The sequence below is a fragment of the Mixophyes fleayi genome, chromosome 2 (assembly GCF_038048845.1).
Source record: "Mixophyes fleayi isolate aMixFle1 chromosome 2, aMixFle1.hap1, whole genome shotgun sequence".
Taxonomy (NCBI): Eukaryota; Metazoa; Chordata; class Amphibia; order Anura; family Limnodynastidae; genus Mixophyes; species Mixophyes fleayi.
Genome location: NC_134403.1, coordinates 373,418,307 through 373,441,642, shown reverse-complemented (window position 1 = coordinate 373,441,642; position 23,336 = coordinate 373,418,307). Strand labels below are relative to the sequence as shown.

Sequence of the window (23,336 nt, the reverse complement as noted above, 5' to 3'; positions counted from 1 at the left end):
AGGCCAGGGACAAGCCCTGATTGGCTCTATTAGTGACTGCTCTATTAACCTGCAGGAGTGTGTTCAACCTGTGATTGGTTCAGCTGGGTATTTAAGGCAATGAGGTCTGCTGCCTCATTGCCGGTTATAGCTTCTGTGCTCCAGTCTGCTGACCTGCTTTGTTCCTGTTCCTGTGTCCTGATATCTACGTTTGACTTCCCGTGTATGACCCTTGGCTTCGTATTGGACTTCGCTTGTGTTTCCTGTGACCCTGATCCTTGGCTTGTTTACCCGTTCTGCTACTTTGCCTGTGACCTCTGACCTCAGCTTGTTCATCATTACTGTTACCTGCTGCCGGCCTTTGACCTCTGCGTGGACCTGACTCTTCTTGCCTGGGTTCTCCCCAGCCGGTACACACTTCACGACCCTCTGTCAGTCTGCAGCCCAGTCTGTCCCCACCATCAGGGGCTCCAGTGAACACCTGACTGACAGAGTAGACTCCGGGTTGTGTTGTGCCGGCTGGAAGAGTTCCTAACATTATAACCGGCCCACTCACGGAGACAAGATTAGGATGGATGCAAGTGGATCCACACCGTCTCTGGCACAAACCCTAGCAGGCCATGTTGAGTCTTTGTATCAGATGATGCAGGGATTGGCTGAGCGTATGTCTGTTCAAGAAGAAGCCACAAAAGCTTCACAATCTCCTCCAGATCCCATCTGTGAGCCCAAAATGAATTTACCGGATCGGTTCTCCGGAAATAGAACCTTGTTTCGGAACTTCAGGGAGAGCTGCAAGCTCTATTTTCGGATGAGACCCCGCTCCTCCGGTTCAGAGCAGCAACGAGTTGGGATTATTATTTCCCTTCTACAGGGTGACCCCCAGTCTTGGGCGTTTTCTTTGCCACAGACCAGTCCGGCCATGCAGTCCGTAGACTCCTTCTTTGAGGCATTGGGTTTACTGTACGATGACCCGGATCGAGTGGCCTCCGCGGAAGCTCACCTACGGTCCTTGAAACAAGGCAGACGGTCGGCAGAAGAATACTGCGCGGAATTCCGTAGATGGTCACCTGACAGTGGATGGAACGACCCTGCCTTACGTAGTCAGTTCCGTGTCGGCTTATCTGAACAGATTAAAGATTCGCTAGTGCAATACCCGTCTCCTAGCTCTCTGGAGGATCTGATGCACCTCTCCATTAAAATTGACAGGAGATATAAAGAGCGGAAAACTGAAAAGGAAACGTCATCACCTCCATCCGCCTTCGTTCCTATCTCCCAGGATGGTGAGGAACCAATGCAATTGGGAGCATACCGTCTTTCCTCTGAGGAGAGAGACAGGAGACGGTCACAAGGCTTATGTTTATATTGTGGCGCAAGAGGCCACTTCTCCCGTTCTTGCCCAAACAAGTCGGGAAACGAGCATGCCTAAGGAACGAGGGGAGAGTTCACTTAGGTCTACAAATTGTCTCCCAGAAAAATGCACTATTGGTCCCTGCACAGCTCACGTTCAGTGCTCGTTCTACGAAACTATCAGCCTTCATTGACAGTGGAGCTGCTGGCAACTTCCTTGACATCGAGTTTGCCCGCTCTGCTGGGATTCCGCGGATTAAACTCCAATCTGCCATTACGGTATGTGGCTTAGATGGTAGTCCGTTGCCAGGAGGCAAGATTACTTGGGAGACCCCACCACTACAGTTGAACGTTGGCGCTCTCCATTCGGAATCCATAGTCTTACGTCTTATCGAATGTCCATCGGTTCCTTTAATTCTGGGCCACCCTTGGCTATCCTGCCATAACCCCGTCATGGATTGGGCAAAAGGAGAAATTGTCCAGTGGAGCCCCCATTGTACACAGTCTTGCTTGACACTACCTCTACGTATTATTCAGTCTATTCCGGAGCAGCTCCCTTCTCAGTATCATGACTACTGGGATGTTTTCTCCAAAAAGGCTGCTGACACACTACCACCGCACCGCAATTTCGACTGTGCCATTGAGCTCATTCCGGGCTCTAAATTACCCAAGGGACGCTTGTATCCTCTCTCTGGTCCAGAGACCAAATCCATGCAGGAGTATATTGACGAAAACTTGGAGAAGGGCTTCATCAGGCCATCCAAGTCCCCAGTAGGAGCAGGGTGTTTCTTTGTACCCAAGAAGGACGGTGGACTCAGACCCTGTATCGACTATCGAGGGCTGAACCTTATTACGGTTAAGAACACCTACCCCCTTCCCCTCATCTCCGTTCTTTTTGATCAATTAAGAGGAGCCACTATCTTCACAAAAATTGATCTTCGTGGAGCCTATAATCTCATACGTATTAGAGCAGGTGATGAGTGGAAGACGGCGTTCAACACGCTCTCGGGCCATTACGAATACCTGGTCATGCCGTTTGGCCTGAGTAATGCTCCTGCCGTATTTCAGGATTTGATTAATGAGGTGTTACGTGAGTTCCTGGGACACTTTGTTGTTGTTTACCTTGATGACATCCTCATATATTCAAAATCGTTGTCTGCGCACCAGGGTCATGTCAGACAAATCCTACAGAAATTACGGGAACATCACCTCTACGCGAAACTCGAGAAATGCGAGTTCGAGGTCCAGAAGGTATCCTTCCTCGGTTATCTAATCTCCTCAGAAGGTTTCTCCATGGACCCAACCAAGGTCCAAGCAATTCTGGATTGGATTCAACCGAATAACCTCAAGGCGGTCCAGAGATTCCTGGGATTCGCCAATTACTACAGGAGGTTTATTGGCGGCTTTGCTGATATCGTGGCTCCTATTGTCACCTTGACCCGCAAAGGAGGTGATCCAACTGTTTGGTCACAACAGGCAATAAATGCATTCAAAACCCTGAAGAAAGCTTTTGTGTCTGCTCAGGTTCTCAGACATCCGGATCCTAGGGTACCGTTTGTTCTTGAGGTAGATGCTTCTGACGTCGGTGCTGGGGCTGTCTTGTCACAAAAAGACCCCCAGACCCACCGCTTGCATCCATGTGCCTTTTTTTCCCGTCAGTTCTCATCAGCGGAAACCAACTATGACGTGGGAAACCGAGAATTGCTGGCAATTAAATGGGCCTTTGAGGAATGGCGACACTGGTTGGAAGGCGCTGCACACCAGATCTCCGTTATAACGGATCATAAGAACTTACAGTATATACAGTCAGCCAAACGTCTGAACCCCCGACAGGCTCGGTGGTCGCTGTTCTTCACTCGGTTCAACTTTATTATCACCTATCGTCCTGGTTCCAAAAATATTCAAGCGGACGCCCTGTCTAGAAGTTTCCTGGCACATCATGCTCCGGTCACCTGCTCAGAGCCTATTGTTCCTGTGTCTATGATTCATGCCGCATTAACTCAAGATTTGAGCTGTACCTTACAAAGGTTCCAGAGGTTGGCTCCTGATAACACTCCGGCAGGATGTTTGTTTGTCCCAGTTCATCTAAGGAAGACAGTCCTTGCTGAGGCACACAACAGTCGGACTGCTGGGCATCCTGGAGTCTACAAAACACTGGAAATCCTTTCCCGTACTGTATGGTGGCCGTCTCTGTCTGCTGACGTCAAGAGTCACGTCCGGTCCTGTGAAGTTTGTGCCAGGAACAAAGTTCCCAGGACTCGCCCGGTAGGTCAGTTAGTTCCGTTGGCCGCCCCTGGTAAACCCTGGACCCATCTGTCCATGGACTTTATAGTCGATCTGCCACCCTCTGCGGGACACAATACCATTTGGGTCGTGGTAGACCGGTTCAGCAAGATGGCACATTTCATTCCACTCACTAGGCTGCCTACTGCTCGAGATTTGGCAGTTTTGTTCATTCAACACATTTTCCGCCTCCATGGACTCCCTACAGACATCGTCTCCGATCGGGGTTCCCAGTTCATAGCGCAGTTCTGGAGATCATTCTGTACCCTCCTGGGAATCAAGGTCAGTTTATCATCTGCATACCACCCTCAGTCAAATGGGCAGACTGAAAGGGTTAACCAGTCCTTGGAGAAGTTCTTGCGATGCTACATATCAGAGTTCCATGACAACTGGTCCTCCTTGTTGCCCTGGGCAGAATTTGCCTGTAACAACTCCTGTCACTCATCCACGAAAACCTCTCCGTTCTTTTGCAATTATGGTTTCCACCCCAGATCTAACTCTTTGTATTCACTCCAGTCCGTTGGTATCCAGGAGATCCGTTCCACTGCCAGGGATCTCAGAGTTGTCTGGAAGAAAGTACATTCATCTTTAAAACATGCCTCACTTATTGCAAAAAAAAATTCGGACCGACACCGTTCCCCTGCTCCCTTAAGGTTGGCCAGAAAGTCTGGCTGTCTACAAAAAATATCAGGCTCAGACAACCTTGCAAGAAATTGGGCCCTAAGTTCATCGGGCCGTTCCTTATCATCAAGCAGGTGAACTCCGTCGCATTTAGGTTAAAAATTCCAGGCTCGTTAAGAATTCCAAACACCTTTCATTGTTCTCTATTGAAGCCAGTGCTTTATCCTGGTCAAGCCCAGTCTTCAAGTGTGCCTGGGAGAGGTCCCAGTGGGCCACAAAAATTCGTGATTCAAAAGGTCCTTGATTCTAAAAATGTTCAAGGACAGGTGCATTTCCTTATACAATGGAGGAATCGCGGATTAGAAGAGCGATCTTGGGTTCCGCGGAGACAACTCCATGCCCCAAAGAAACTGAAGGAGTTCTTCAAAAAATTCCCTAGGAAACCAGGATGTCGGGGTCCCTCGACCCCTCCTCAAGGGGGGGGTACTGTTACGAGCCGCGGCAGTGCCCAGCCGCCGCGACTCACTCACCCGCATCCCGGCCGTCGCCATGGCGACCGGGACGTCATTTCCGGCCATAACCCGGCCGTTGCCGGGGCAACCAGCAGACGCTTCAGAGCTGCGTCCCGGCAATAGGAGGAAGCCGGGCGCAGCGATTCTACAGCCTGTGGGCTAATTAAATAGGGGCAGATCATAGGAGGCAATTACAGGCATTAGCCTGCAACTGTGCAGGCCAGGGACAAGCCCTGATTGGCTCTATTAGTGACTGCTCTATTAACCTGCAGGAGTGTGTTCAACCTGTGATTGGTTCAGCTGGGTATTTAAGGCAATGAGGTCTGCTGCCTCATTGCCGGTTATAGCTTCTGTGCTCCAGTCTGCTGACCTGCTTGTTCCAGTTCCTGTATCCTGTATCTACGTTTGACTTCCCGTGTATGACCCTTGGCTTCGTATTGGACTTCGCTTGTGTTTCCTGTGACCCTGATCCTTGGCTTGTTTACCCGTTCTGCTACTTTGCCTGTGACCTCTGACCTCAGCTTGTTCATCATTACTGTTACCTGCTGCCGGCCTTTGACCTCTGCGTGGACCTGACTCTTCTTGCCTGGGTTCTCCCCAGCCGGTACACACTTCACGACCCTCTGTCAGTCTGCAGCCCAGTCTGTCCCCACCATCAGGGGCTCCAGTGAACACCTGACTGACAGAGTAGACTCCGGGTTGTGTTGTGCCGGCTGGAAGAGTTCCTAACAATATATATATATATATATATATATATATATATATATATATCCCTGTATTGGGTTACTGCATGTGGGGGGGAGAATCTCTGACTCAGGAGACAATGTGACATCTTTCCCCTGTGCCTGTTGAATTTGAATGTTTCCAGCCGCCAAGCGGATCTTGGCCATCCTGGCTGCTCCGATTGTGTTTTATACCCAGCATCCTCTGCTTTCTTCTCAGCCGCCAGGTCAGCACAGTCTGCAGGACAGAGAAATCTCTGCTCACTATTGATTATGCTCAATGAAATGTGTCAACATAGGTAAGCACTCCAAGAGATGTGGAATCAATAGCACAGTACAACTTCCACCTAATAGAGCAATCAGTGAGCTGAAACACAGATTTCACCTGATTATAAGTGTAGTCCACAGACCAGAGAAGAACGTAGAACCTGCACTCGGTTAATCCAATGTTATATATGGTACAAGCTACATGGCAATAAAAATGACCTATATGTATAAAAAAATAGACAGCTGTTTTCAGCGCTTATCCTTAGCAGTGCATATTTAGCAAAATGAAAACATGAGGTATTGGTTCATATTTTGATCAAAACATTTAAGCCCACATCCCAGCATCAAGTGTACCTCCCACCAATTAAACAAAGACATCCACTTATGTAGCAACAGTTATGATGAGCACAAGAGCCAGTGGGATTGTTTAAGGAGCCAGGGAATACGTTGAATATGTCAATTATATTGACAACAAAGGAAATTACTCCTAAAAGTCAATTGCCAGTAGCATTCTTTAGGTAAATTGTCTACATGACTCCTTTGTATTTGTCCAAAGCTAGGATGGTGTATAAAATAGTCCCCGAATCGGGTGGCTAGTACATAGCAAACCTCTAGTTTGGTGATAAGATAGATAGCAGCCATTCAGGTTATGGTGAATAGAGTATATCAGACCTAAAAACTATGGTGGTTATTGAATAGGATCCTTCTAGTCTTTTGTCACTAGTTTATAGCAGACCTCCAATCTCTGGTGGCTAGTGTCTAGCAGACCTCCAATATCTGGTGGCTAGTGTCTAGCAGACCTCCAATCTCTGGTGGTTAGTGTCTAGCAGACCTCCAATCTCTGGTGGCTAGTGTCTAGCAGACCTCCAATCTCTGGTGGCTAGTGTCTAGCAGACCTCCAATCTCTGGTGGCTAGTGTCTAGCAGACCTCCAATCTCTGGTGGCTAGTGTCTAGCAGACCTCCAATCTCTGGTGGCTAGTGTTTAGCAGACCTCCAATCTCTGGTGGCTAGTGTCTAGCAGACCTCCAATCTATGGTGGCTAGTGTCTAGCAGACCTCCAATCTCTGGTGGCTAGTGTCTAGCAGACCTCCAATCTCTAGCGGCTAGTGTATAGCAGACTTCCAATCTCTGGTGGCTAGTGTATAGCAGACCTCCAATCTCTGGTGGCTAGCAGACCTCCAATCTCTGGTGGCTAGTGTCTAGCAGATCTTCAATCTCTGGTGGCTAGTGTATAGCATACCTTCAATCTCTGGTGGCTAGTTTCTAGCAGACCTCTAATCTCTGGTGGCTAGTGTCTAGCAGACCTCCAATCTATGGTGGCTAGTGTCTAGCAGACCTCCAATTTCTGGTGGCTAGTGTCTAGCAGACCTCCAATCTCTGGTGGTTAGTGTATAGCAGACCTCCAATCTCTGGTGGCTAGTGTCTAACAGACCTCCAATCTCTGGTGGCTAGTGTTTAGCAGACCTCCAATCTCTGGTGGCTAGTGTATAGCATACCTCCAATTTCTGGTGGCTAGTGTCTAGCAGACCTCCAATCTCTGGTGGTTAGTGTCTAGCAGACCTCCAATCTCTGGTGGCTAGTGTCTAGCAGACCTCCAATCTCTGGTGGCTAGTGTCTAGCAGACCTCCAATCTCTGGTGGCTAGTGTCTAGCAGACCTCCAATCTCTGGTGGCTAGTGTCTAGCAGACCTCCAATCTCTAGCGGCTAGTGTATAGCAGACCTCCAATCTCTGGTGGCTAGTGTATAGCATACCTCCAATCTCTGGTGGCTAGTGTCTAGCAGACCTCCAATCTCTGGTGGCTAGTGTCTAGCAGACTTACAATCCCTGGTGGCTAGTGTCTAGCAGACCTCCAATCTCTGGTGGCTAGTCTATAGCAGACCTCCAATCTCTGGTGGATAGTGTCTAGCAGACCTCCAATCTCTGATGGCTAGTGTCTAGCAGACCTCCAGGCTCTGGTGGCTAGTGTCTAGCAGACCTCCAATCTCTGGTGGCTAGTGTCTAGCAGACCTCCAATCTCTGGTGGCTAGTGTATAGCAGACCTCCAATATCTGGTGGTTAGTGTCTAGCAGACCTCCAATCTCTGGTGGCTAGCAGACCTCCAATCTCTGGTGGCTAGTGTCTAGCATACCTTCAATCTCTGGTGGCTAGTTTCTAGCAGACCTCTAATCTCTGGTGGCTAGTGTCTAGCAGACCTCCAATCTATGGTGGCTAGTGTCTAGCAGGCCTCCAATCTCTGGTGGCTAGTGTCTAGCAGACCTCCAATCTCTGGTGGTTAGTGTCTAGCAGACCTCCAATCTGTCACTCACCGGACCGTGAGTGCCTCTTCCCGGACATTTAGGAACCGTGGCCGTCCTCCATCCTGAGGGTCTGCGCATGCGCAGCCCTTTCCTATACTTCAGTGTATGTCCCTTTAACTCAATTGGCAGATCAGGCAACACTCCCTATATTAAGCACCTGTGGTCAACACCACGTTGCCTGATCTTGGAGTCTCATTCCCTATGAGTCTCTGAAGGTGTTCCTGTATTCCTCGTGTTTTCAGCGCTGCTGATTCCTGTGGTTTCCAAACCACTTCTACCTCTGTGGTTTCCAAACCACTTCTACTACTGTGGTTCCCACACCACTTCTACCATCAACTGTATCATCGTGACTGTTTGCTGATTCCTATCCGCTGCCTCCGTGCACTACAGTCTTCCAAACCACTTCAACGCTATTTCATATCATTGTGACTGTTTGCTGATTCCTATCCGCTGCCTCCGTGCACTACAGCCCTCTAATCCACATCACGCTATTATATTTCACTGTGACTGTTTGCTGGTTCCTACCCGCTGCCTCTGTGCACTCCAACCTTTACTTTACATCCACTCACCTGTTCCTCATCAAGTCCGTGAGCTGATTCCTATCCTCTGCCTCCGTGCACTACAGCCTCCAGCCTACAACTCGCCTGTGTTCATTATCGTGACTGTTAGCTGATGTCTATCCGCTGCTTCCGTGCACTACAGCCTCCAGCCTACAACTCGCCTGTGTTCATCATCGTGACAAGTTAGCTGATTTCTATCCGCTGCCCCTGTGCACTGCAGTCTCTCCTCAGCTCTCCTGTGTTTCCTCGAGACTGCTGCTCTCATTGCCATTCGCTACTCTCCGTGATCAACAGCTCCTGGCCTACTCTGCTCTCCCGTGTTCCATCGCTACTGACACCTATTGGTTGCTACTGGTTACCTCCGTGTACCGCAGAGTCCTGCTGCTGCTGACCGAGCTATCACCCATCTACTGCTGACCCGCTCTCCACGCCTTCACGTGTCCCGCTGGTCTACCCTCCTGTCAGCATTGGATTTATATCTCATCAACTACTCCTCTGCTGGATCATCTCCACTCTCCTGGGTCCTCCTTGAGTCCAGTTCCACGTGTTACTGATTCCTGTGGATTCGTGTCCCTGTTGGTCTACTTATCTGTGCGCTGCACCTACAAGACCGCTGTCTCATCTATCCTGGGACTTCTCATCCAGTCGGCCTCCTGCCGCTCAGGTATCGCTGCACCCCTATCTGACTGCCTGCTTCTGAACCACGGTATGCATACTTCTCATTGACTGTGCTGGTGTATTGCATATCTTGCTGGACTGTGTTGGTTCTCCTCTGGAGTCTGCTATCCGCTGAGTCTATTGCCATCATTGACTGTGTTAACTTGTGCTGGACTACTTCAAGAGACTTTCTATATTTGCAGACCTGTTCAGTCATTTATATATATTGTGCATGTTACTGTGGATCGTGTATAAGGTGCCTGTGTATATCCTGTGTTGCAGTCTCTCCCCGTGCACCTCCTCACATATATATTCAGTGGTACAACTTGCTAGTAGCAGACCACTGATCCCTGTTTCCGGTATCCCCTGTTCCAGTATCCTCTCACATAGCAGTGGTACAACTTGCTATCGCAGACCACTTGCTATAGTGTCTAGCAGACCTCCAATCTCTGGTGGCTAGTGTCTAGCAGACCTCCAATTTCTGGTGGCTAGTGTCTAGCAGACCTCCAATTTCTGGTGGCTAGTGTCTAGCAGACCTCCAATCTCTGGTGGCTAGTGTATGGCAGAGGGCAGCTAATCCCCCCCCATCCCATTATGTGTCCACCATCTGTCCAAGCCCCTGCTCAGTTAGCTATGAAGTAGATGTAAATGACAGCTCCCATCAGTTCTTCCCTGTAGCAGAGACCATATGTCAGAGGGGGTCTAAGTGCTAAAAGCCTTGAGAGGATCAGCACCCATTACAGCTGTTCTACTGGAAATTATGGAATTTAAGGGCTTTCCCAGCTCTGATTTCCATTTTAATCTCTTTACCCAATGCCCATTTTCACCTCACCAACAGCAACACAAAGAGCTCTGAAACAGTCCCTAACTCTTCTCAGCCTTGAAACAGTCCCTAACTCTTCTCAGCCTTGAAACAGTCCCTAACTCTTCTCAGCCTTGAAACAGTCCCTAACTCAGGTGTGAGAAGAGTTAGGACAACCATAATATACTTCCTAGGGACAGAATGAACAATTTACAAGAAAAGACTCACGGTACAGGGACAGGTTCATCTCTGGAGGGTGTAGAAATCTGTATTCAGTTCCCCAAGTAAATACAACTGGTAGCCATGTACCCAGAATCACTTCATAATCTACAATACAAAGCTCTTGGTTTATAAACACGTATTCACAATATATCATTGGGCTAAGCCCCAACCATGTTGTCTAGTATAATCATTATCAGGCTTGCAGGGCCTCTTTTTAGGATGTGCATCAGCTTTGTCCCAGAAACTAATTTATAGACAAGTATCAAGCAGCAGCCGCATACTATACACGCCAATCATCGTAAACTTGATGACGATGATGATGACTGGCATTTAAAGTACACAAAAGAAGAGTACACATTCCACTCCTAAAGTGAACGAAGCAGGGCTCATAGACAGGGATGGTTACTGCTAACATGGGGTGATGAACAGTGTGGGGACCCCTGCAAACCAGGACCAGACAATTGTTAATATGGAGTGCTATGCTCCGTCTCCCATCTTGGTAGTGGTGTCCTCTGTGATTTAGTGAAGACAGGAAGTGGGGCAGCCTCCAGCCGTCCGCATTGCTCTACTGAGTATGCACAGACAGGAAGTTCAGCTCTCAGCAGGTTCTTCCAGTGACAGTTGAACTGTAAGAGACGTTATAACTGGAGCTGCATCAAAATTAGTTAAAATTAGAACAAAGACCCAGATTTTCAGCATGTTGGAGGCAAAGTCATGACTGAGTGGGACAAAACCCAGCTACTGGGTGCAAATTTGCACGTAGACAAACTCTGCTGAGATGCAAGAGGTGTAAATGTGAGTTTTATTCATATAGGGGACATACTGACTGTAAAAAACATAGGGTCTGATGTTCTAATCTGTAGTTAATGTTTTGCATCACTCAATACACTTTATTCAATAAACCTGACTGTATCATCTTTTCCTAGTCCCCCAAAAGTTAAAGGATCCTCGGATCCTCCAAATATTAAACGTCCAATAAATACACTGTTTCATTCAAATAATTCTGTCCTTATCTCTACATAAAAATAATGCCACACAGTATAAATAAATCTCTGCGAATTATGTTTTCTCCAGTATATAAAAACCTCCGCTCATCGTTACTGGCAATGAAACAAACGTCTCTGGAGATAGTGATTAGAAGAGAACTTCACAGGACTGAGGGCAGACAAGATCCTGTGATCGATCAATACTGTATATACTCAGAATTCTCTGGCAGTGATTCTTGTACACGGCCGGCTGCGTATTCACTGATAAATGTTACTGTATAAACTATTATTATTTAATGATAATACAATAAATCAAGATAACTTTTGGGGGATTCTGAAACAATCAGTCTAAACATTTTCATACTTATTATTCAATGCTACAAGCCCTTCAATATTTGGTTACAGTATAGTGAAAATACTGTGCAACACATAGGGTTATGGCTGGTGGTGGAAGTGGAAATGTAGAAATGGCAATTTGAACAATGTAATGGTAATACACCCACTTCAACCACTAGAACTCAGATCTGCCCAACAGCGCACGTAATTTGACATAGCTCCACCCACAAATCATTAGGCCCCGTCTTCGACACACCAAGGGGTAAATGTATCAAGCTGAGAGTTTTTCGGCGGGTTTGAAAAGTGGAGATGTTGCCTACAGCAACCAATCAGATTCTAGCTATCATTTTGTAGAATGTACTAAATAAATGATAGCTAGAATCTGATTGGTTTTTCAAACCCGCCAGAAAACTGTCAGCCTGATACATTTACCCCCAGGACTGCTATAGCATGTCAAATAGCAGCCTTGTGGAAAAAAAACATCCACCTATCATCATCTCGGCCTGCAAACAAAAGTGGTATAAGTGTAACACATAAAAACTATTCTTTCCACAAGATTTGGGCTTCTTGGACCTCTTTTCACGGTCAATCGTTGGCTAACCTCTAGTCCAGTAGTTTGTTACTGTCTTGTTTGCATCTCTCCATACTAGTGATTCCACTCTTAGCCCTCACCCGTGTGGTAGGACTCCCTCCCCCAACCCTTTAGTTTCTCCACAAGTCCACCTCTGTACCCTCTCCCTTAATTGCATCACAGATTTTGGTTTTGGTTACAAGCTGCATTGACTGTAATATTACGTCTTGTTCCTTTTTGTTTCATATCACCGTAACCTTTTTATCTACTCTGTCTGATATTTATATTTTCATTAGATAGTATTTTTTAAAAAAGTTGAACCATCGTGTGAAAAACGCCAACATTTGTCAGACACGTTGTACTTCATGTTGACGCGGTGGATGATACCACTTCAAAAGTGTTTGTACATTTAAGAAAAGACGTGGGGATTATTTAGATCTACTTGCAGCCAGAGCCGGATTTAGACCTCATAGGGCCCTAGGCAGGATACTGTTTTTGGGCCCCCTCCCTGAAACAATCCATAGCACTATATTTTTGCAGCCTACCATATACCCCTATAGTTAAGTAGATATGAAAGCATGTGCCGCCGCCAAAGGAGGTGAGGGCGTGGCTTGCATCTTTGGGGGCGTACCTAACATGTGAAAAGAGCAAGGCCACCCTGCTGCAGAAAAAGGCACCCCTAAATAATTACCAAGCAGTCCCATTTTTTTAAGTAGTTGGGTCAAAACAACATAATAAATATTGAAGTCAGGGCAGAAATACTTACTTAAGTTGTTTGCAAAAATAATACGCATAAATCCAAGTATGTGCTCTTGTCACTTTTGTCCCTCTATCATCACACTGTGCCCCTTCATTGTCACTTTTGCCCCTTCACAATATCACATGTGCCCTTTCACCATCACCTCTGTGCCCATCACCATCCCCACCTCTGTGCCAATCACCATCACCACCAATGTGCCAATCACCATCACCACCTCTGTGCCCATTACCATCACCACCTCTGTGCCAATCACCATCACCACCTCTGTGCCAATCACCATCACCAATTCTGTGCCCCTTCACCATCACCACCTCTGTGCCCATCACCACTTCTGTGCCAATCACCATCACCACTTCTGTGCCAATCACCATCTCTGTGCCCTTCACCATCACCACCTCTGTGCCCTTCACCATCACCACCTCTGTGCCCTTCACCATCACCACTTCTGTGCCAATCACCATCACCACTTCTGTGCCCCTTCACCATCACCACCTCTGTGCCCCTTCACCATCACCACTTCTGTGCCCCTTCACCATCACCACTTATGTCCCTTGTTTTACTTACCTTTCTATTGCGCGCTGCTCCTCCTCCGTCAGTCCAGATGTAAAAAAAGAAAAAGAAAGAGTCACGTGATCGCTGCCGGCGCGGCACCCGACCTCCCCTTACACGATTCGCGACTCGCGGGGGTGCCGCGAGTCGGGGGAGGGGCCGAATTATTATTTTTTTTCATTTTTTAAAAAATTACTCCTGTCCCCCCCAGCTGTGCCCCCCGAGAGCCGCTAGGTCCTAGGCAGGTGCCTAGGTTGCATAGCGGTAAATCCGGCCCTGCTTGCAGCAGATACATTGTGTTTATGATTGAGATAATGTAGTATATAGACAACGCTTATCACCCTGTAAAACAACATTATTAATGTTTCCAGTGGTGAACATAATAAGTTAATGTTACTAAGGTTCTCCGTGACCGTTAGGAAACAGGTCAACCATGTACTCTCATTATGTAACAGTCTCAGAACTTGCAGGTAAGTTATTAGTACCTTGGGCAGAGCATTATATTACATTTGCCCTGCTCGGTGTGAAACATTTTTGCTGTTTTTTTTTCTATTTTCAGTAAAGAAAAAAAATGACTGTGGTCACGAGAAAAAATGGACTCCTAAATTTATGTAATGGAGGGGATGAGTTGTGTGAATCTATGTAAATATATTTGTTAAAATTGGGGCAGAGCTAAGGGCATCACAATTTGTGTGATCCAATTATACAAATATGGCCTTAGGTTTGGGTATTAGTCTGCCCAAGAAATGTTTAAATACTGATACCCTGATATCTAGTGGTGGAACTAACACCACTGTAGGGAACGCAGCCGATACGGGTCCGGAGTTCAAGCCCCACTCTGGCCTTTATTGCGCATGTGCAAATCTGGCATATGATCAGAAGTGGTCCCTGCTCAGCTCTTCTGAGAATAAAGCGTGAAACCCAGTAGGATAAATAGGCAGTGCCGGTCCCTCCCCCGAAGATACGGAGCTCCTCCCTGCTGATACCAGTTAGGAGTTACGGCCCCTAAGCACTATTTATACAGTACAAATATTATATATAGAACTTTACATATATCAATGTCACTTGTATATTATTGTGTGTGATAATTACTAACATCGTCCTTATTTTTTAGGGTAATGGGCTTCACATGACAGAGAGTCGTGGTTACCGAGAGACTGCAATGGAAAAGGCCACTCTGGGGACATTACCAATACACCATCAGCCTCTTTATCATTTATTTTACTTCAGAAATGAGGCCACGGCCCTCCGCTCTCCATAGTAGGGACAGATATTATCAGCTTTCAGAGTGTCGGCCTGACATTGTGCTACATGACCCATGCTCTCCCCATCCTTCCTCTGAACCCAGACACCACACGGGAGAAGGATGAATCACTACACCCGCTGCTGCCTCCTGCTGCTGAGCTTTGCACTGGCCGCCTCTACCTATGGACCAAACACCAGAGCCCAGAAGAAGGGAGACATCATCCTTGGTGGACTCTTCCCCATTCATTTTGGAGTGAATTCTAAACTTGAGATCTTAGAGTCCAGACCGGGATCTCTCGAGTGCACCAGGTAAGGGACGTGTGATCTAGCTAGAAGAAGTCTTGGGATCCCTGTAATTGTTAAATAGGCAATGGACGATGCGTCTACCATCATTGGATGGTAGTATGTGCAAGGCAAGCTTTCTATTCTACTGGAGGATGTAACCATTAGTAACGGAAGATGTTTAGTTGGCCCTGTTCTTGAACTGAGCTCTTCTTGGCAATGTATCTATACGCTATGTATTTATATGCTAATCTTAATCAACAGTTTTACTGGCAATCAGATTTGTCCTCAATAGCAGAGGAACGCCCTCTCCAACACTAGAGTTTCTGTGCATAGACTCAGCGTCAACCAGACATCTTAGGTATAAACTCCATTGTCTGCAGAACCGTTGGCCTGAGGTTTACCTTGTCCATCCGGATGGGAAAGTCATATGCTGACATCTCACCTCTCACGTCCTGAGTGGCTCTCTATAAGTTAAGGTTAGGTCCTTGCCAGTACGTCAACACAATGCAAAATGTTAAGTGCTTTACAGACGGCACAAAGGATATTTACACGACTGTTTCCTCATCTTCTTCCAGCTATCGCATTTCACAAATATACAGTATGTAGGAATGTTCCGTGTGAGAGGTCGGTGACTGACACCCTCATCTACTACTAAGAAAGTTCATTTTACGTGAAAGTGATTTGTGTGTCATCCAGAACTGTGAAATAGCAATTATTATTATTATAATTATTGTTATTATTATTATTATTAGTAGTAGTAGTAGTAGTAGTATTACTATTATTATTATCACCATTTATTTACAGGCTTCCATAAAACTCTTCATCACTGTATAGTGAGGAAGTAGAGCATATAGCAAAGACGTAGAGAACCAATAGGCAAAGTAATGGACATTGAAGAGGCAAAATACTGTACTTAAGACATCGCAGACAGGTATATAACTAGTGACGTGAGGAAAGATCAGGAGACAAGATACAAGAATTGAAGGACTGAAGTATACTTATTTCCTATTACAGTTTAAAATGTGTAGCAAAAAATGTTTATTATTATTATTATTATTGCAGTATCGGGTTAGCCAGAAAAATCTATGTGATGTTGAATACTTTTGTGTGAAGAAAGACAGAAGTATTATAGGAGTGACACCTTTATTGGCTAACCAAAAAAAAATTATTATATTTGCTAACTTTCAAAGCACAGAGGTCCCTTCATCAGGCAAGTTTACTCTGAAAGCCAGCAAATATAATCATTTATTTTGGTTAGCCAATAAAGGTATAACTCCTATAATACTTCTGTCTTTTTTGACACAAAAGTATTTAACATTTATTACAGTTTATATGGTAATTTGATTATGTTTGTTTAGCCATCTGAAGCCGGCACTTTTTTTTTGGCAAAATTGAGAGTGTCTATAGATCTGAGATTCTGGGTCTGATTCATTAACGTATTGTGCGGGGTTTTTTAAAGCACTTAAATCATGCGTACGGAATACGCCTTCAACAAGGAGCGGATGTCAAGATGAATACGGGTCTAGGTCCGCTCTGCTCTAACAGAGAATACACTGCAGGAATCATCCAATACATGTGGAATAGAAAAGTCCCAAAGGAAAAAACAGAAAAAAAATAAAAAAATGTAAATAATGTCACCTGTTAATTATATAGTTATTATTTACAAAACATTGAAAAATAATAAAAAGTTGTTGTTTTTTATCCCCCATAAAATACATTTATTAGGTTGTTATGAATGACTACTATACATAAAATGCTTTTGTACAGTTGCTCCTGATCGCAAACACATGTTCTAGCATGCATCACTAGAAATGGGGACTTAGACTAGCCTTGTACCTGTGCAAGTGATATAACAGAAAAACACGTACCTTTGAGATGCCCAAAGCTTGAATCAGACTCTGCTACATGCGCTCGAGCTTGGAACGCCCTTACTACGTGCATACGCCCATTCCTCTCCCCGTTTCGCCCAAGAAATCTTAGGCAGTCATAAGTGTCCTTTGCGCTCAATTTGCGCTCTGGCGTGTGGTTCCATTCTGGAGATGCGGAGTGAGATTTTATGCAAAATACGTCGCACAGTGATCCTTAATGAATCAGGCCCTCTGTTACTATATCAGGTTTCTATTGCTGGTTGTTATTTGGTGTTTATCTCAGCTTTACTTATAGAAGCATTTGAAAGAGGTTTCTATGTTTAAAGTTCCCTAGAATCAGATAACTTCCCTCTAGTCATGATTTGTGCTGTACTGCCCCTCAAACAGCGCCCCCATAGGCAGTGTTCATGTATGGTAAATTCAGCCATGGGTTTAAATGTATCAAACATTCCAAAAAGGAACAGTTGAGGTGTCATATTATAGCTTTCCTGCATCTAGAATAGTGTTTCCCAAACCCAGTCCTCACAGACCCCTAACAGTGCAGGTTTCCTGGGTGACAAGTGAAATAATTAGCACCACCTGTGGATGTGTTACAATGTATCAGTCAGTAATGAGTACACCTGTGCTCCTGCAAGGAGAAAACATGCACTGTTAGGGGTCCCTGAGGACTGGGTTTGGGAAACACTGATCTAGAACATGCCACTGATCTAGAACATGCGTGTGTCTTCATATTTGTCTTTAACGCTGGTCTTCATGGATGTCCTGCTCATATTCTGCTATTTGTATTTTTTATAATTTAGCTATATTGTAGTTTTGAGACAGAAATACAATTATTCAGGAAATAAGTAAAGGATGTCTGTTATTGAGGCGTTTCCTTCTCAGCCTCAAACAATACTGAGCTGGTAGTTAATCTGTGATCTGATGCTTGGGATAGGGAGGTGGTTTTATGCAACCACGGAGAAGGTGCCAATTATATTTTATAGCTTTGTCCTTGGAAACACCAACAACTGATAAAAGAGCCACCGATTAAGAGCGTCCGGAATGTAAATGGTTCTGTCGACGTCACAATAAAGAAATATTTTCTGTAACAACATTTCCATCATTATCTCATGATCACGATTTTATCTGCAGATACAACTTTCGTGGATTCCGGTGGCTGCAGGCCATGATCTTCGCCATTGAAGAAATCAACAACTCCACCACCCTGCTGCCCAATATTACGTTGGGATACAGAATCTTTGACACTTGTAACACAGTGTCCAAGGCTCTAGAGGCCACGCTCAGCTTTGTGGCTCAGAACAAGATCGACTCGCTCAATCTGGATGACTTCTGCAATTGCTCGGAGCACATGCCGTCTACCATCGCCGTGGTGGGTGCAACCGGTTCTGGAATATCTACCGCAGTGGCCAACCTGCTCGGGCTCTTCCATATACCTCAGGTGAGACAAGCAGAGTATGGCACAAGAACCATAATGTTATTAGAAGTGTCCTTGAGGGCCTTCAGTCATGACCTTCCTCCAAGCAGCATTTGGACATTCCTTAACAGCTGCTTTCCCATAGAAGAGGAGGAGTAAAAGGTGGTGATGTTCATCACGAAGGTACCATGTACCTCGTCACCCCTTGTGGCTGGCTTGGCGTCATATTTAGGGTAAGGTAACATATGGGCCTTGCCTGTAATTTTTTCAGGTCAGCCGGCCATGCCACGTGGAGAGGGATCTGTCCTCCAAACTTTACCTGCTGTACGGACAGATCCTGGGCTCTGGGAGGTTAGTAAGTCAAGGATGTTCTTAATTTTTTATTTAATGTTCCTCCCCTTTATCTCAAAAGATATAAGAGGAAAGTCTGGAGATTACCTTACTAACAATACAGAGGATAGTATCCACTTACAGTGAGCTACTGTCTAAACACCGACAGTGGAAGCGGTCAGTCCTCTCTAGTATGTTATAAACACTATGAGTTATTTGCACAGTAATATAAAAATGTGTTGTTATGTTGGTTGTATATCTCTTCATATTATTTTTTTGTTATAACAACAATTTATTCAGAACCTTGGTTGAACCCAGGACCTATGTAGTCCAGTGACAGCTCTTTAGCCTCTAAGATACCGGTACAGGTGCTATGGTGTGATCTCTCTCCCGGCTCTTGTTGTGTTTTGTTCACCTGTATGGATGCAGACGTAGTGAGTTCCCAGCGGCCTGCAGAAGTATATATGGACTGATAGCCCACTGGAGGTTGCTGGAACATCTTGTGGATTGTCTCCTTGTCCAAGTTTGTAACTTTTGATCTGGCCTTGCTGCGTTCTTGTTTTATTCTTAGTCCTGTAGCCTCATCCTTGTGATAGTCTGTGACTTTGTTTATCCAGCCTGACATAGTCTACGGTACTTTTATGTCTATATAAAATAGAATCTCAGACATATGGAGGCTCATATGGAGGTGGATACATTTGTCTTCCGAAAGTATGGAGAAAAAGATGTACGCAAAAAATACAGAATAAGTATTTCTATGCATATGTTAAGTCGGATTCTTCTCAAGATGATTCCAGCTCAAAAACAGTAACAGAGACATTCATCAGGTGTAGTATGTTTGTATACTGGCGCCTAACACTGGCATAGAGATGCTGCGTGACATTGTTGGCAGTAAATGCCGTATTACGCTATTTTTTACACTACATAATAATGTAATAAAGTGTCACATACACAATAGTGTCTAATGTTGTTTATAAATACAAAAGTCGCATTTTCAATATAAAATGTGATTAAACATCTCCACATCTGTTATTTTGCCATTAAATAACCCAATAGCAATCTTTTTTCCTGCAGTAGTCCAAATGGAAATGTCAGTTATGTAATCCGAATATACAGCCACGACTTGATATTATATGGCTGCATCGCTAATGATTTAAGTACTACCAGGGGGAGGGGTCAATCCACAATCAGCCAATCAAAAGTGGCTAGACAGTGCGGCTGAAATTCATCATCAGTCATGTGATGCAACAATACGCAGGATAGATCTTGTGTTTGTTGTTCCAGCCCTCCAAGATGTACACCTCCTAAATGGCATATTTGGGGGTTCGACTACGTCTAGTGTATTGCAATTACGTGAACACCCCCTCACTATACTTAGTTAACGCTTGCCTGCCCTTGTTCCACCTCTGCAGGCATATGGAAGTGCTAGTCAACAAACGCAAAAGTCTGTCTAGGGATGTCTGTGAACATACAGTCAACTTTAAATGAGCCCCTTCATGTCTGCCAAGTGACATAGTTACCAACATTATTAAATCATTTCCCATAGCAGGCCCCTGCTGGTGCATCGAAGCTCGTCACCCGCTAGCACTGTCTAGGTAGTCCTTGGCCGATTGAGGGGCTATTTCAGGACAAGCCGGTAAGCACACTGCACCATTCGTCAGAGTAAAACGTGCTCCATCTGTATGGCCGATCATTACACAGCTAACGTCTTTCCAGCCCATGATGTGGCTATTTTGTAAACCTGGTAGGTTGAAGAAAACAGTTTGAAATGAATCTTTATTGTCTAAAATCCCACTTTACTAAAGAAAATAGATTAATAAAATATGCACAGTAGCCAAACTTGAGTCAAGCAGGAAATGTTTTTCTTTTGTTACGGACCAAGGACGTCCAACTCTCTTTATAGTGGCCCTTAAAAAGTTTCCATAGAGTAATTTGAATGACATATTTTTTTTATTGTAATCAGCCTGCAAGCACATATATGTTCCCCTCGTCATCTAAATCTATGGACTGTTCTGCTATAGATTATTGTTGTGGCAAGTTTGCATACACAGTCCACGTACCTTCAAGATAGCTTTAAAATTGAAGTTCACGAGAATGGACTCATTGTGATGTGTGAGCAGTTTGTGTAGAGTGAAAAATAATGTTGCTGTTATCTATTACAGGTCAGTTACGCCTCCTCAAGTCGCCTCCTAAGCAACAAAAACCAATACAAATCTTTCTTGCGCACCATGCCTAATGATGAGCACCAGGCCACAGCCATGGCGGACATCATTGAGTATTTCCAGTGGAACTGGGTGATAACCATTGCTGCCGATGATGACTATGGGCGGCCGGGGATTGAAAAGTTTCGGGAGGAGGCGGAAGAGCGGGATATCTGCATAGACTTCACTGAGCTCATATCACAGTATTCGCCAATATCGGAAATTGAAAAAGTGGTCGACGCTATTGAAAACTCAACGGCCAAAGTGATCGTGGTCTTCTCAAGTGGACCCGACCTGGAACCCCTTATTAAGGTGATTGTCAGACGCAACATCACTGGGCGCATCTGGCTTGCTAGTGAGGCCTGGGCTAGCTCCTCATTAATCGCCATTCCGGAATACTTCCATGTTATTGGGGGCACAATTGGGTTTGCGTTGAGGGCCGGTCAAATCCCTGGATTTCATGAGTTCCTACACAAGGTGCATCCAAAAATGTCTAGTAGCAATGGCTTTCTCAAAGAGTTCTGGGAGGAGACTTTCAACTGTTACATGCCTGGGGGGTCTAAGAAGAGCGAGGACATCAGCAACATTACAGCGTGCACCGGCCAGGAGAATATTACAAGCGTGGAGACCCCATATCTGGATTTTACTCACTTGCGGATATCCTACAATGTATATTTGGCTGTATATTCCATTGCTCATGCACTTCAGGACATATACACATGTACGCCTGGGAAAGGGCTCTTTGCCAATGGTTCTTGTGCAGATATAAAGAAGGTGGAAGCCTGGCAGGTAGGTGTTTGCTTTCCTTAAACTTGTTGATATTAACATGAATACCTACAGCTAAAAAAACATAGAAGGCCTGTGACAAGATGGACCGCCTGTGCCACCCTGTCTGTTGTTGCCAGGAACCAGCTGGGCTTACTCTGCCACCGTTTCCTTTTCGTATCCCAAATGTGCCCTCTAACCGCAGTAGGAAGGGCTTACAAATGCTGCCACCACTGGACTCCTTACCGGCATCCAGTACTGGGTTTCTTCTGGGTAACTGACACTGCTAGGGTACCCCCTTGCTGGTACACTTGGGCTGGTAACCCTGACCTCTTACTATGGATCAGGGTTGCTGTGGATGGATCCCCCATTGCCTATCACACTGGCCAGAGCTGCAGAGTAGCAGGGAGAGCGGTGGTACTGAATGCTGGGTTCAAACCTCAGAACAGCTGGGAACGGGTTAGAGTTGGGTCTAATCTGTAGGTCACAGGATAGAGAAGTTTCCAAGCCGGTCTTCGAAGCAAGTGATGTTTATTTGCTCACCTGGTTGAAGGTACCAGTGAGCAGGTCAGATGAAACAAGAAGAACAATTTCCAATACTAAAGAGTGCTTTTTTATACAGTTTTGGTCACAGCCCTCTGAGGTCTGAGCTATTTTTAGAATCAGGATGCAATATATTTACCCAAACATAGATTTACATGCAATGCAAATATTTACACTTATCTGTGATATCCAAAAACTTGTTGTGATTTCCTGCATCTTGTTTTAGACACAGGAAATCTAAGAGCAAGTCTAATTAAACCTTCCTGTGCCTTCAGGTGCTGGACACTCAAACATCAAAAGGTCTAATTAACATGAGATTAACATGGGTCCCTTCCTCAGACAGTTGTAGAATATACATTACCAAAGAAAAGTTACAAAACCCCAAGCAATTAATTTCCCTACCAAAATACATAAAAGACTTCCTCCACAAAGGCTAATTGCATCAGGTAATTTCCTCCCCTGGTCTCAGAAATAAAGATATTTCCTTTACCAAAATATACACAATATCAAAAATAAGTACATTTGCAATTATATAAATAAGCGCCCTGCGCTATTTCCTTTAAATAAATTTATACCGTAAGTTATTTATAAGTGATCCAGTGACAGGGTCTGATTCATCATCATACGTAAGTCCCGTTACGTTCCGTATCTGCCGTGAAACTGCTTTGTGCTCTGAGAAACGGACCTTACACCAGTAAATGCAATTTACTATGCATTCAATTTATCTCCAAACCGACGGCAGGAAGAGGTGAGCGCATGTTGGCGATATACAGTAACAGCGTGCTGAATGCCCAGCATAGGATCATTTGTTCAACTCAAACTCTGGGTATCTCTTAGGTACAAATATTTTAGCTGTATGTGCCAGAACACGCGTTTAGATGTAAGAAACTATAGCGTTTTATGTACAGTACAGATCCAGATTTATGTATTTCATGTTAAAAATAAAACTAATAGATACTTAAACATATATGTGTAATATTGATTATAGGGTTAATAGTTTTAAATTAATTTTATAATAAAATGTTGTTGCATGTGTTCTGATGGGGGATATTCATGTGTGTATCCTGCACTGAGTTCTGTCTCTCTGCATACGACAAGTAACGCTCAGCTAGAGCCCTACTCATACCCAAATGTGTTCACATTGTGCTCCAAGGTGAATAAGGTCCAGAATGTAGCAGAACTTGGTACCTATTGTCAAATATGATAAACAGC

The 23,336-nt window shown here is 45.1% G+C and overlaps 1 protein-coding gene across 2 annotated transcripts in view; it reads left to right on the top strand.

The window, feature by feature from the left end:
- The window catches only part of CASR (calcium sensing receptor), a 74,555-nt gene that overhangs the window by 28,085 nt on the left and 23,134 nt on the right, over positions 1-23,336 (top strand). Inside the window, exons 1-4 of one of the 2 annotated variants that reach the window (XM_075197444.1) lie at positions 10,979-11,066; positions 14,588-15,027; positions 18,003-18,309; positions 20,778-21,605. In XM_075197444.1, the coding sequence (XP_075053545.1) occupies positions 14,840-15,027; positions 18,003-18,309; positions 20,778-21,605 (1,323 nt within the window). In that variant the 5' untranslated portion in view covers positions 10,979-11,066; positions 14,588-14,839. Of the gene's footprint in view, positions 1-10,978; positions 11,067-14,587; positions 15,028-18,002; positions 18,310-20,777; positions 21,606-23,336 lie in introns of those variants that run through there. The other variant, XM_075197443.1, reaches the window with a different exon arrangement.